At 40.0% G+C, this 15,160-nt stretch overlaps 1 protein-coding gene across 6 annotated transcripts in view; it reads left to right on the plus strand.

Annotated features, from left to right (window-relative positions):
- Positions 1 to 15,160, plus strand: part of NCKAP5 (NCK associated protein 5) — a 702,047-nt gene that overhangs the window by 570,048 nt on the left and 116,839 nt on the right. For 5 of the 6 annotated variants that reach the window (XM_090045889.1, XM_090045887.1, XM_090045883.1 and 2 more), the window contains one exon: positions 224 to 343. In XM_090045889.1, the coding sequence (XP_089902015.1) occupies positions 224 to 343 (120 nt within the window). Of the gene's footprint in view, positions 1 to 223; positions 344 to 15,160 lie in introns of those variants that run through there. The other variant, XM_090045888.1, reaches the window with a different exon arrangement.

A 15,160-nucleotide genomic window follows, 5' to 3' on the forward strand; every position in this document is an offset into this window, starting at 1 on the left:
AAGGATGCATATTGTGACTAATATTTTTGATTTCAAAGTTTTCAAAATATCCTTTGAAGATGAAACAATCTGGAGAAATGGTATGGCATATTTTTCCCATTTATTTTGCTATTTCATAAATTGTCTGTTTGCCTTTTCTTTATGTGCCATATTCTAAGAGAGATTTCAGATGTTTCTGTTAGATTTTTTTTTTCTAATCTTCCTTGTTTCTACTCCCCTGTAGGATCTAAGGGAGGAATGCATAAAGCTGAAAACAAGAGTTTTTGATTTGGAGCAACAGAATCGGACACTAAGTGTACTTTTCCAACAAAGAGTCAAACCAGCTTCTGACCTCCTCCTCCAGGTAAGGAGAGGTCTCGGAAAGTTGAATCTGTTCAATTTATATTCAGTGCAATTATATAATGTTTTTCTTCTTGCAAAAATGTCAGCACAAAATGACAGCTGACAGATGTCACACATTAAAAAAATATCAGTTATCCTTTTCATACTTCTGGATCTGTCACCCTCCATTTGCTATTTTATATAAGGGTAGGCAACCTTTTCTGGCTGTGAGCTGGAACACCCCACCTGGGGTCAGAGGCAGGCAGGCACTAGTGCCCTGCCACAACCACCGCTCGTCTTCCCAGCGGTATGAGGAAAGAGTCCGCAGCTGGCACTTTTCCCTAGGGCACAAGGGGAAAACAGCTGCCTCTGGCATGCATCCCCATGGCAGCACAGAAAGAGCGTCCTCGACACCGACCGCTGGGGTTTGGGCAGGGGGCTGGACGCGATGATCTCCCGAGGTCCCTTCCAGCCCTGATGTCTATGAAATATAAAATCTATACTTTGATGCTGTTGAAACTGAAAGTGTACACTGCCAAACTGACTGCATGTTGTGTTGAGAGAAAAGTGTAACTGAGAAAAAACTTACTTTTTGAGATGCTTTTTCAGTATGATAAATGGTCTTTATCTGTAGGGTAAAATCTCTCATCATAATTTTATAATAATGCACCTGGTAGTGAACAAAGCATGAGTTTCTGTGAGAAGAAAATCACTGTTTTTACCTTTTTCATCTTGGTTGTGCTATTAATATATTACATGAATATGTTACAGCAATTTGGGGCCTTTTGTGAAAGGAAGCCATTGAGGATCGAGACATAAAATGATCAATCTCCCCGTCTCACTTGCCATTCTCAAACAATCAGAAATTTTCTAGCATATTTTGCCTTGGCCTATTCCATTATTATGAAATTACATTTCTGTCCCCTATTTTTCCCTACTACCATTCCAGTTAGGCACAAGATGCCTAGCAGCACTTCAGCTTGAGCCAGAAAATCTGACTTTGGTGGTGGAAATTAAATTAAAGTTTATTTATGCTGAGAAGCTTCTTTTAGGGAACAAATTCTGCCCTTAGCTATATGCATGTAATTGCCACTGACTCAAAGGGCACGTGAGGAAAGAATCTGGCCTGGGTGACATTAGTTTGGCCTGCATGAAATCATGTGCAACTCTTACAGAAATCACCACATGTACCTGAAGGCAAAAACTGGGCCCTTGCATAGCTTCTCAAAGGAGGTGATTGCAAGCTTGTTATTTGAGTTGTTCACAGCTAGACTGCACTGAGTGCTGAGGAATATATTGAAGAAAAGGAACATGCATTGGCAGAAGAAAAGACTAAGTGCTCAAATACTCCTCTTCACTGGGTTTCAGAAAATTCATTTTTATTTTGCATAGAAAAATAAAATTAAAAATTGGAGACATCAGAAATTAACTCATCCTCTAACCAGATATTTCCTGCATAAGTCTAATTCATTTTTAAGATTTTAAGAAAGGCATTTCCTAATAATTTTACTTAACTGTGTTAGATTGGGAAAGCATTATGTCTACCTTTTGGAGCATCACCTCAATAAATTATACTCTTTCAGAAATGCACTTACTTGTGTCCATCCCTGTTGATGAAAGCACTAAGTTTGTTCCTAAGTACATTTCTGAATTAGGGCCAAGGGCCATAAAATTATTTGAATGGTTTGGTTGAATGGTTAAAAGGAGCCATATTCAGGTTGACTCCTCCATTTACAATGAGAACCACGGCTGTCTCCAAACCAGTGAAGATGACATTATAGTTTTCCTTGAGCCACACATGGTTGTTCTCAGGCAGGATATATGAGCCAGATGTTTTTGAATAGAGTCCCAGATCCTTTGTCAGTTAATACAGACCATTCTCCATATAGGTTGTTCTTATTTTCAAATTATTTGGTTTATTTAAAATTCATTAGAGAATCAGAATTGACTAATTTTACGTTCCTTACAAACATTTATAAATTCCAAAAAGTACACATGTGATTTAGGAATAAAAGTGGAATTTTTCAGAATACCCAAGTCATTTAACAGAAGAAATTTTGAAAAGGAAAGTTAAATCTGCTGTGGCAGTGTAGGTGCACAAGTACCAGAGTCAATGGGACTGGTACTAATAATTCACTTTCATACTTCTGGATCTGTCACCCTCCATTTGCTATTTTATATAAGAGTAGGCGACCTTTTCTGGCTGTGAGCTGGAACACCCCACCTGGGGTCAGAGGCAGGCAGGCACTAGTGCCCTGCCACAACCACCGCTCGTCTTCCCAGCGGTATGAGGAAAGAGTCCGCAGCTGGCACTTTTCCCTAGGGCACAAGGGGAAAACAGCTGCCTCTGGCATGCATCCCCATGGCAGCACAGAAAGAGCGTCCTCGACACCAACCGCTGCCCAAACCCCATGTCTGCAGGCTGGAGTCAAAGATTCTGCGGGGCATAGGTTGTTAACCCCTGAATGTTTATAATGTATTTTATATAATGTTTAATTATACATTCATGCAGTTACATACTCAAATTATTGATAGAATTAAATACATTTACAAATATAAAATTAAAAAAGCCCTGAAAAAGAAGAGTGGAAGGAAGAAAAATCACATGTCCTTGTTCTACCGTAACCATGATTATTATTATCAGCAGTAACTTGTTTCAAGGGTATTCTTTGATGAGCCATGGCTCTACTCTTTTGCTTAGACTTAAACATACTTGTTAAACTATATACACATCTCTTAGCATACCAAACAGGTTCAATTTAAATGGTGCAGGAATCTTGTGCCAGTGAATAGAAATGCTTTTTAATATCATGACTCATGAGTCTTTTAGTGCATTCAACTTTAAACAAAACCTTTACAATCTGTTTGGTTTCTATATATGTAAACAAGAGGATAATATAATTCAAAGTGTTATCATTTTTAAAAAAAGCAGTATAAGTGATTTAAATTTGAGTGCAGAGCATGTTTTGTGTATAATACTGATTGCACTGTGTTGATTTTCCTCCTGGTTTACACACAGGTCAAAAGAAAAACTGATTACTTCTGTTTTAGAAAATTTCCTGCAGTGAAGGTTTTCATGGCTACTTTAAGATGCCTTCATTGTAAAACTATTACTAAGTATTACATGTTCATGAATTTTGGATAAATAGAAGTACATATGAAATCTTACAGACTGATAATACTGGGGGGGCGGAAATGACTGTGTTTATCTAGGGGATTTGATTATGCAGATCAGTACATTAATTCTTTGGCACTAGAAATTTCTGTGCATCCATTGCTGGCAGTGGATGTCACACAGGGGAAATCTCATTCCTGTCACAAGAAGATTAAGTAACCCAAACTCTGACACAAAAGACCAGTGTTTCCAGAAGGAAGAGGTAATTCAGACTGCCCCATCATCTCTTTCATGCTGTTAGGTGAGTTTGTTTTGAGAGCTACCCTGCCTCTTTGTGGATATGATTTCCAGTTGCTAGAATTGATTAAAGCATTAGATTAGGAGTAGACCTCAGTTTTCTAATTTTTAATCCTTTCCAGACATGGTTTTTTGGGCCACTGCAGTAGGCAGCTCCCTGGATAAATGCTACTACTAAAAAATGGCAGTACTAGGAAGTAGGGGAGTGTCCACAAATGCATGCATACCTCTGTGCTCAGATCCTTCAAGAGAGGTGGAGGAAGGTTTGGAAAGGAAGGCTGGAAGCTCAGTTTTAGGTAGCCGTATTATATTTAATCTGGCAGTGGGAGAACCAAGGTGGGAGGTGACCTTAGGCCTTGGTTTAAAGATTAGATAATAGCATAAAAGGCAGGAGTGAAGAGGCAGGTTTGTAAATATTGGCTTAAAAGGTTGTAGTGGAAATGTAGATGCCACGCTGAAAGGATAAGATAACCAGAAGAGAAGGTGAAGAGGAAGAAGTCACCTAGGATCAAACCGATCTATTGAATTGTGGTTGTACAAAATGCCGCTAAAATACAAGCAGAAATGACATCCTGCCATTTCTTTCTGCTTCATCTTCGGTTATATTAAATGAATAAATACTTTGTTGCTAAGGAAAATATTTTGTCTTGTAATATCCTAAATATGAACTTTTTTCTGTACCCTTCAGCTGGTGCTCCTCAAGACATTCTTGTGACAGAAAGGAGCTGAGAGCTTTTTCTATTTTCTTTTTTCTTTCTGTAGTGGCCATAATGGAATTACAGACATGAGACATGATTGTAATCCCACATGCGCTGCTTTTATAACAGAGTCATTCCATTGTCTTCACTGCAGTTATCCTTGATTCAGAGCATTGTAATTATTTGGCCTGTACTTAATATAGAACCCATTTTATAAAATCTTGTACACTATGATGAATCAGGAAAATCTTTTTTTAATAGGAGGGACATATACAAATTTGTTACCTGAACTCTTTCAGCAACGTGTTGTTCTTTTATCTCCCTACACCAAGTTATTGTCTTAGCTGTTGGCAAAGCACACTAAGAGCCTGGATGAAAGGGCTAAATAAGTACAAAGTACTAGTAGTATTTATTGATTTGATTTATTTGATTAAATGAAAAGGAATATTTATGAAGAATGTGGATAGCATAAAATAATATTATAAATCATAAGGCTGGGGGAGTCTCTGATGCCAGACTATTTTTTCATTACCATGTTATATATGTCATAAACATCTCACTTTTGCAAATCCAGGACAAGCAGAGAGAATATCTGAAACATCCACATATGCCTTGTGTACCTGGAGCTGGATTGTCATGATCCATGATCGTGATGGATCCATGGCTTTCACATATTGTTTAGTTTTCTGTCCGAAATGTGTTTGGAATGATGCAGACAGATTGCTGAAATCTCAGGTGGTTTATTTAGGCTATAGCTAGTTTTGCATTAGCTTTGGTAGTGATCTGAAGGGTAAATCTATGCATTTAAGGGTAAGTGTAGGTGTTCAGATGGAAATAGTTAGTAGAAAGGGGTAAATTGCACCAACAACAGTATTATATATATGGCAACAACTAATTGCCCTAACTCCTGATAAGAGAAATGGAATGCCTGGCTTCAGTATCTGTCCTCATGATGATGTTTGTAATTCAGAAAGTTAAAAGAGAATCCATGTTGGCTTTTTTCAATGGAAAACACAAAGGAGATTTTTAAAATTTCAGAAAAGTAAGCCTCTAATACAGGAATTCTCAATCCCTAGGCTGCAGTCCGGTGCCGGGCTGTGGTGGGTCAGCTGCTGGTCCACAGCATGGTTGGCTGCCGGATTGGAAGTGGCCGCAGACCAGCAAACTGTGGCCCCCCCAGAGCTGGGCGGAGAGGCCACAGCTCCTTTTGCAGGGTCCATGGCAGTGCAGGATTTAGCCCACCCCCCTGCCCAGAGGGTGGGGTTATCCTTACGTGTCTTCTGGCTGGAAATTTGGGCCATGGTCAGCTGTGACTGCTGGGCCACAGTTTGCCGGGCCATGACCACTTCCATGCTGTGGTTGGCCGGGCCGCGGTATAAAAACTTTGAGAACCCGTGCTCTAATAAATCAGAACCATCTTAAATTGTTAGAAAAGGGGTTGTCATCGGTTAGCTTTTCATTTAAATAACCGTGCCAATTTGGAATGACAGCTACATAATTTAGGTCTGATGGCATATCAGCATATCAGATCCTGCCTCATGCCAGCCTGTTCTTTATATGTAATTAGGAACAAAATTAGTAAACTAAGTTTCAGATCCCTTTAAAGCATTGTCATTTCTGCAGCTGGCCTGTTGATCTGTTTCTCAACTTTGTTCCTTTGCATTCGTAAGTTTGTTTAGCTACATTGGAGAGCTCCGCAGCAAAATCGGGGACAGATTACCCATCTTTAATTTTCCCTGAGCCTGAGGAAGGACACCTGTGCCCGAAAGCTTGCAGAATTTTTTTTTTTTTGGCAATCTCTTAGTTGGTCTAATAAAAGGTATCATCTCTGAACCAAAAGTTACAGAGTTTTGCATTTCTTTTTGTCTCAGACCAACACAGCTACCAACTCCAGAACAAACTCTGTCCCCTGTCTTCATTTAATGAAAGTCACTTAAAGGCTGGTGAATCAAAAGTGAAAGTTAAGTCCAGAGATTCTGCTTGTTTAAGCAGAAACACAGTAAAGGGAGATATTTGCTTAAAATATTCTGATGGTTGCCACCACTGTGATAACACAAGGGGACAAAAGCATCTTCCCAGGCAATCTGCAGCAGCCAAGTTCTGTTAAAACCAACCAATTTAAACTTCATCCAAGAATTGGTTAGCAGACAGCGAAGACCATGGAGTCTACAGAGGTTGAAGAAGAAGAGCTCTAAAATAGCATGTGTGAGGCCATGCATGAGACAGCCTGTTAAGCACGTTAGCAATTCTTGCTGAGAGATTTCTCACAAAGAAAGGAAATAAGCCACTCAGGAGTGATTCCATGTCATACTGCTAGGCTTTTTGAACATCTTAATACTGTTGTGTCATCTGTTGTATCAAAAGAAACTGATCTAGATGAATGAATCAATGTATTCTGAGCGGTGATTTTCAACCGTCTCCAGGAGTTATTGTCAAATATCATCAATACAGTGCCTATACATTTCAAGCCTGAGATCAAAATTACTAAAGAGATTTGGCAACTCAGGAGCTTGCTGAAGTTGCTTTTCAAAATCTCCTCAGTAATCGTCCCCCAAAATAAAAATATATATATTTTTGTCATTAACAGAATCTCCATCTCTATACTAGCCATTTTCCAAGAACTCAAGAAGAATCCCTGCTCCAAGTAGTTTGCAATTGAAAGGCAGGTAAATAGAAGATTGAAGAAACGGAAGAATAATATATAAATTTATGTACAACTCAAGTTGATGTTCCCATGGGAAAATTGGATGGTTCCAGGCTTAACTGTTTGACAGTTAGGTGGGTAGGAAGTTGGCCATGGGGTAGGACCCAGAGAGTCCTAATGAGCAGATCTGTGTCATCCTGGTGAGAAGTGGCCAGTGGTGTCCCTCAGGGGGCTGTTTGGTCCAGTGCTTGTCAAGATCTTTATCAATGATTTGGATGTGGGGGTGAAGAGCTCACAGGCCAAGCTTGCACATGACAGCAGCTTACAGGGAAGTGGGGTCCCGCTTGAAAGTAGGCTGCAGATACAGGTGGACCTTGATAGGCTGGCAAGTTGGGCGGATCGACATTGAGAAATGTAAAATGCTCCATCTGGGAACAAACAATCCCCAACATACTTACAGGCTTGGTGGCACCAAACTGACTAGCTCCATGACTGAAAGGGATGTAGGGGTAATAATAGACCACAGTATGAACATGAGCCATCAGTGCGATGCTGTAGCCAGTAGGGCAAACAATACTCTGGCATGCATCAACCAGTACATCTCCAGCAAAACCAAGGAAGTGATTCTTCTGCTTTACTCAGCATTGGTGAGACTGCAGCTGGAGTACTGCATCCAGTTCTTGGCACTCCACTTCAACAAGGACATGGAAAAGCTTGAGAGAGTCCAGAGAAGAGCCACCCGTATCATCAGAGACTTGCGAGGCAAGCCATATGAGGAGAGGCTGTGGGACTTGGGCTTCTTCAGCCTTAAAAAGAGAAGGGAGTTGGTAGCAGCTTACTGCTGTATCAAGGGATCAGCAAACAAGTGTTCACCAGGGCACCCTTGGGGAAAACCAGGAGTAATGGCCACAAACTCCAGGAAGACCATTTCAGGCTTAACTGTAGGAAAATCTTTTTCACAGTTAGGGTGTCCAGACTGTGGAATAAATTCCCTCTAGAAGTGGTGCAATTGCCTACCCTGGAAATCTTCAAGAGGAGACTGGACGGCCACCTCACTGGGGTCACCTGACCACAGCTGTCTTTCCTGCCTAGTGCAGGGGGCTGGACCTGATCATCTTGTGAGGTCTCTTCCAGCCCCTTCCAATCTATTAATCCATGAATCTATGGAACTTGATTGACTATAAGCAGTACAGAAGAAGAGGTTCTTTAGGGGGGATGTAAATGTGGCCGAAGCACTGGGTTTGTAGGTAAGCTTGGAACAGATGTTGCATAAAGGCTGCAGAGAAGGTGAGAAAGTGGTTGTGAGAGACTCCCAAAAAGGCTAGATGTATAAGCACAGAAGAGTGGGCAAGTACAAAGCAGAACTTAAAGGTGGATCCAGACGGGGAGAGACAGCATTACACAGCTCTGTATTTGTCAACACGAAGCTTAAAAATGATGCAATATCAGATGATCAAATTGACCAGTGAGGAAGAATTCCACAGCTCTATTTTGCATAGACTGAAAAGAGGCCATGTGTGCACTGGAGAAGCCAAAGAGAAGGATGTCTCCATTGTCAATATAACGAGGGTGGCAGAAACAGATTAACTTGTTGGGTTGGAAAGGAACAGATATAAAATGGAGCAATAACTGAGAAGATTTTGTCAAGAGGTGGGTTAGGTGGGCACATTGACACATGCATTAATGCACCATTGCTACCGCACATTAAGTTTAGTACCACCTCTAATATGAGGTACTAACTAAATGCGCAGAAGCCAGCACTGATGCACATTAGAAAAGGCTGAAGGTGTTTTTGTGATGTTTAATGCACAGTAGAGTGCAGTAGTTCTACTGCACATTAGTGCATTAGCATGGCTTTTGCCAAGACTTGCTTATGTGCAGTAGAGTTAGTCTATTGTGCATTAAGCGTCTCGTGTACATGCACTCTGTGGTAAGTAGCTTTTTAGCTTTGTGCCTTATGTTTCCTTTGACAGTCATTGCATGTGACTTCCAGCAATGGCTGTTGCTAGACTCAAGAATACAGATATAACTCATAGACTGATACATACATTTGCACAACTTCTATGTATGTTATTAGCTGATATTGAAGCAGAAGTTTTTGGCTTTTTTTGTGCTCAAGAACTGCTTCTGTACCCCCGGGGATAGGACGCTGCAATCATTCTTCTTGGCTAATAATTTCAGATGTTGTCCAGTTGTGCATGCAGATGATTCTGGAGGATCTCTGCTGACATTCTGGTCACATGCACCACACAACCAAAAGAGGAGTATAACCATGTCACCACATCCCCCCCTAGATCTGCCATTGAGCCAGATCCTATTCCTGTTAGGGACCTAAGTGGCCTCGGGCACGAAAATATCATCCTGCTGCATTCTATACAACCCCCTGAATAACAACGAATGCAAAAAAGGGGAGGGGTCCTCCTCCTGCTTCCTGCTTTTAGGGACTTAGTCTAAAGACGTAAAGGCATGTTATACAAGTAAGCATGGGGAATTTTTGAGACAGTGGAATAGCATCTGGCCTAAAAAGGCTACTTGCATGCAGCCAGACTGCTTGTATTAAACACTTGCTAATGTGTTTTTCTGAACCAGAGTCTTCTTTGAGGTGATCCAGTCTTGCTGACCATGAAATCTTGGGCTGTGGAATAGCCTCCTAAAGGGAAAAGTGGAAGCATCATCACTTGAGACATTTCAAACCAAACTGGATAAAGAACTGGCAAGTGTTCAGCATAGAGTAGTTTTTCATATGCAGTGAGATGGATTAGTGGACCTAAGCACTGTTTTGTGGGATTCTGTGATCTTTACATGTCATTCTTGGCCTCTTATTTTAGCATCTAGTTTCTTACCAATCTTTTTCCCTCCATACAAAATGAATTAATAAAGCGCAACCGTAATCCTAGTGTGAATGATAAATGTTTTAAGAGAAAATTATTCTCAGTGACCAGAATTTCTCAGGGCCTTGCAACATAGATGATTAGTCTTTACAGCTGCCAATAAACGCATAAAAGAGTTTTCCATATCTATACAATCATGAGGTTTTGTGATATTTTAAGGACACACTTTCCAGATTCCAACATTAAAAGAAAGATTTGTCCATTACCCCACTAATGATAAATTGTTGGTGATAGACCACCAATGATAAATCACATGAGTACACAGCCTTGAGGCAAAACAGAAATGGTATTTCATAAAATATTTATCAATCATTTTGAAATAGGAAATTATAACTGTGCAGGAAGAAAATTATATGGATCAAGAGAATAGTGAAACTACACTGATGCCAAGCCCTTAATGGCAAACATAAGATTTTCCTGTTATTCATTCATCCTGGTACAGCCAAGCTAAATACATGCAACTAAAACTGTGAGCTTTATATTCCATTCCATCTCATGCATCATTAAAATAATTGTTTACTAAGTGCCACATGAGGACACAAGCAGTAGATAAAGTGGTCCTATAGGTGTAACTTAGGTTTTCAAGTTTTTTATTAATGAAGATGATGTATCCATTGGAAAAGATCCAAGTGGGCCTTGGGTGGCTGTCTGGTCATAGTCAGAAAAGTATCTTTATACTTATAAACTGAATATATTCAGTATGAAAATCTGTGAAAGGCAATAAACAAGGAGTCCCACCATGTCATTTTAGATACCTTTTTCAAGGTAACTCTATACTTATTTTTTTTTAAAGAAGTAGAAACTTATATGTTCCTTTATTTTCTAGTGTTGCATTTATTTTTCACTCGTAATCATACCTACCGAAGAGAATTAGCCAATGAACACAAAAGTGCCTTGGTATTTCAACCTGCTGTGTTTGCTGAGGATATGAGCAAGAGGTCAGTTTATTGTGTAAATCCCTATGTAAATGGTCAGAGTTTAAATTGGAGCTCTTTATAGGCAGCTTTTATCCCAATTTCTGAACTTGGTGAAAATTCAGAGAACTCTGATTGTTTTTGTTCTTTTATGACCAGTTCCGGTCTATTTCCTCACTCCTTTGGGATAGAGTTGCAGATGGAGAGAGATTTTAATGAAACAGTGGGTTTTACTGTGTATGTGTGTGTCTAAAGTGCATCTGAAGTCCACACACACAGCAGGAGAAACTTCATAATAAATGCAACCTTGAAAGTGCAAAGATTTACTGCCATTGGTTGTATGGCAGGGCCAATATCAGAAATTTGATGGAAGCTGTAAGCATATCATAGTTGATGCCTTTTTGTATTTGATGTAGATCGCCTTTTATTTTCTTATAGAATATGTATAGTTAGGCCAAGATTCATGCAATTTCCTATTAAAATGGAAAAATCTTTCTGATTAGGATGCAGATACTAAAATATAAGTTTGTCTTGGAAAACAAGCATCATTCTAGTCACAGTAGGCATAGCACTACCATGTGATTTATACAAAAGTGCAATTTCATGTCATCAGGTCAACTTTCAAAGCTTCCTATTTGAAATTATGTGGTAGAGTATAATATCTACTGCAGGTCCTTCTTAAATACAATATGCATAAACAACAGGTGTGCTAGATAATTGTTTTCTCATCATGGTGCGTATTTCACACTCCATAACTCCCAAATGAAATACCAAAAGAATGCATAAAATTAAATGATTCAAAGATTTTGAGGGCTTCTGTTCTTTATGTTAAAGTAGAAATCTGTTGAAATTCTAAAATGGTATGTCAGTGTAACCACTACTATTAATGTAGCTAAATTTGTTATATTATTTTAGTTATCTTAAAAGACTTTGAAATATAAACAAAGGACGAGTACTTGAAAAATTAAGTGTATGTGTGTTTGAAGTTAATGGCTGGAATAGTAAATGAAAGATTAAGCTTCCGTGTAGTATTACTTTATTATGTGAAAGTTTCTATGAAAATTTGACTTATTTTATCATCATTGTCATCATCATACCTATTTTTCCTGTTACCATTTGACTACCATGGTACTAAAACTTTGGGAATGAAACAACATGAAACTATGGCTCCATTACCTTAGATGTGTATGCTGGTAAATATCCTTCCTGATTACATTTCAAGCCACACAGAATTTTATCAAATCGAGGTAATTTGCTAGTGATTTTAAAAGAAATATTTTTGTACACCTCACCAGATGAATCTAACTGAATTTACGCTAAGTGATGTTAGCACACAAGGCCACTATAAGATTTTGTCTTGCCATCTGTTATGAAAGAATCCACTTCCCTGGCATTTATTCTGTATACTATTATCTACACTGTGCAGGTATAGGAAAAGAATGGTTAAAAGTGAAAAGTTCTCTACAGTGAATCATGAAACAGCTAGTCAAACAACCCAGTCTTTTCATACTAATTTTTACTAATATGTTCCCTCCTTTCTCAGATGACCTACCCTCTGTAATGTTGGTTTGATACTGGTAAAATGTAGGTCCTCATCCAGAGGCTATGACACCATTGACTAAATCTCTGTTGACTTTGCTGAGAATGTGAAATACTGTATAGCAAGATAAAATCAGCATGTAGATGCTCAATGTAACTGAAGAGTCCATTAGTGCGTTAACTCTTAAATTACCATCTGGTTGTCTTTCTTGATAAGAGCAAGCTGAAATGAACAGTTACCGTTAACGTTAACATGATATTGCAACATGATATTGACAGACTTAACTTTCAGCATATTTTTCGTTCTTTGGTATTCATATTCATTTCTGTCTCTGAATGTGAGTAGCCATGTTTCATTAGTCACTCACGTATGTCGGAGTACAGGAAGGAGTGGTGATTTGTCTGTGTCCTATGTGCAGTACAAGGGCATCTTGAACATTATGAATTAAACTCTAGCTTACTGCATTAACAGTATGGAAACTACTGTGTCAGAATAATGACATCCTGAATTAATAACACTACTTCAGGGAGGCCCACTTTTCAGTTCTTCTATTAAATCACTGATATGAACTTTTCTTTATTCTGCTCCCATATTGTAGGGTTTTGATTCTCAACTTAGACACTTAATTGCATTTTAAAAATGGAAGTACTCAAGCTAATCTTTCCAGGTTTCCCTTTATACATTCTGGATCAAAATTCTGTCCTAGATGCCGACTGCATGCCTACTTCTGGTAACTGTAGGTAACTTCTGGTAACTATAGCATTTTATTCTATTCTACAGACTATCTCATAGGAGATCATTAAGAATAAAATGATGTAATGTCTCATGCAAGAAATAGAATTACCCAATCTTTACCAGCTCTTGGGGAGATAACTAACAGAAGGGTGGAAGCAGACATCTCCATAAGTTTTTTGGTTTTTTTATGGCAGGACAAAGTGAAAGCAAACAGACATCCATACCATCTGTTGTGCCACAGATGCTCCAATTCATAGCCACAACAGAAGGTAGTAAGAAACTGAGTTGCTTTATTGCAGACAACATCTGTGCATTTATGGCAGGAGAGCACAGGCAACCAAAAGCTGCCTGTGCTCTCTAGTCATCTGGGGCAGAGGCTCAGCAGGCTTGAGGGGCCAGGTCCTGCTGATCCTGCTCCTCTGACAACATCCATTTCCAGTCAAAGTTATCTTTAATTTGGTTTTCCATATAATAGAACATAGGACCAGGTTTTCAAGCATTCAGACAATTTGGTTGCTTATTCAAAGCCAAATACAGGAGCTGACTTCTTTTGAAATTTCAGTGGAAGCGGTATTACATCTTGGGCCAAGTACTAGCCCTGTTTTATCTGCAGAAAACAGTTGGTGAGGGTTGAAATGTATAGAATTCTAATCAAATTTTAGTACCCCATCCTCCCAGGGCCTTGTTGCACTTTACCCTGTGAACCACACAAATGTTGATGGGTGTTAGTGCTAGCTCCGGTTTGCAGCAGTCACACTTCAGGCCAGCAGGAGACTGGTGGAATGAAAGAGAAGAACGTCCTCCTTCCCATTTTGGGCTTCCCTCCTGTCCTCCCCACCCCCCAGGACTTCCCTCACTGTTCCCCCCTGTCTTCTGCCTCCCCCTGCCCATGGGGCATTATTATTATTTCCTTGTGACTGCCCACACTGTCTGTCCCAGGAGAGCAGTCAAGGAAGGGTTAAATCTGTCTGCCTGGTTTAGAGTAGCCAGAGAGAGCAGAGTGGTGACAGCAGATGGGCAGACAGCTCAACCTTCACCTGCCTGCTTCCTAGGACAGACAGCATGGGCAGCCACAAGTAAGTGGGGGTGGGGGGTAGAGGGGCAGTGAGCAGGGATCTGGGCTGCCGGGGAAGCGGGGTAGGTGGGGTGTTTACACTAAGGTGTAGTTTAGTGTGGCTACAACTTAGTGTAACACAGCCTGTGGAGCACAGATCAGAGATAATGTGCCCTGGAGCCACTTCATTTTCAGCTGCATAACAAGTGCTTAAAACCAGTTTCAGGTGTTAGCATCAGGACAATCCAGGAGTTAAGAGCTCCAGGAGCTAAAAATTACCATGTAACAAAGCCCTCATAGAAATAGCTGCACAGAGGAGACCCCGGGGCAGAATTCTAGATCACCTTCCCTGCCCAAGCCATAGTCTTCCAGCCACGTAAGAACTTCAGCACTTACACAAAGCTTGCAATGCTATTGCCCATGCAGTATAAGTGGTATAAATGTCCACTTCGCTGCTAAGTCAGTATAATAAGCTATGCACCGGCTGAACAGTTACATGGCTACATCTGTACATACCTGAGTACAAGTCCTGAAAAAACACAGAAGAGCGGGAGGGGGTCCTCCCGTGTCCTATTCTCTATCCCCAAGCCAGCTCCATGGCAGAACTTAACCTTTTATCACTGCAGTAACCTCTGCAGACCCAGCACAAAGAGACAGGGAGACCGGGAACTACAGAAGGTTGGTGAATGAAAGTAGGGATTCTCTACTTCTTCCCCGTAAGCATCAGATCCACGTAGAGTCCATCTGTGTTGAGTTAAAGGATTCAACACTCCTTACTGCATGACTACAAATTGTCTCAGTAATAGTGGTTCTCATCTTCATCTCACTGGGAATCTTTCCAAGAAGAGATGGCCATATTGTTCAGAGCAATTCATTTGTCTTATGTGGCCCTTTTCCCTTCTAAGAATTGTATGGGAACAGTTGTGATTTGCAGAAGTTATTTCCCATACA

This window comes from Crocodylus siamensis, chromosome 4, assembly GCF_052110815.1.
Source record: "Crocodylus siamensis isolate JL-2025a chromosome 4, ASM5211081v1, whole genome shotgun sequence".
NCBI lineage: Eukaryota > Metazoa > Chordata > Crocodylia > Crocodylidae > Crocodylus > Crocodylus siamensis.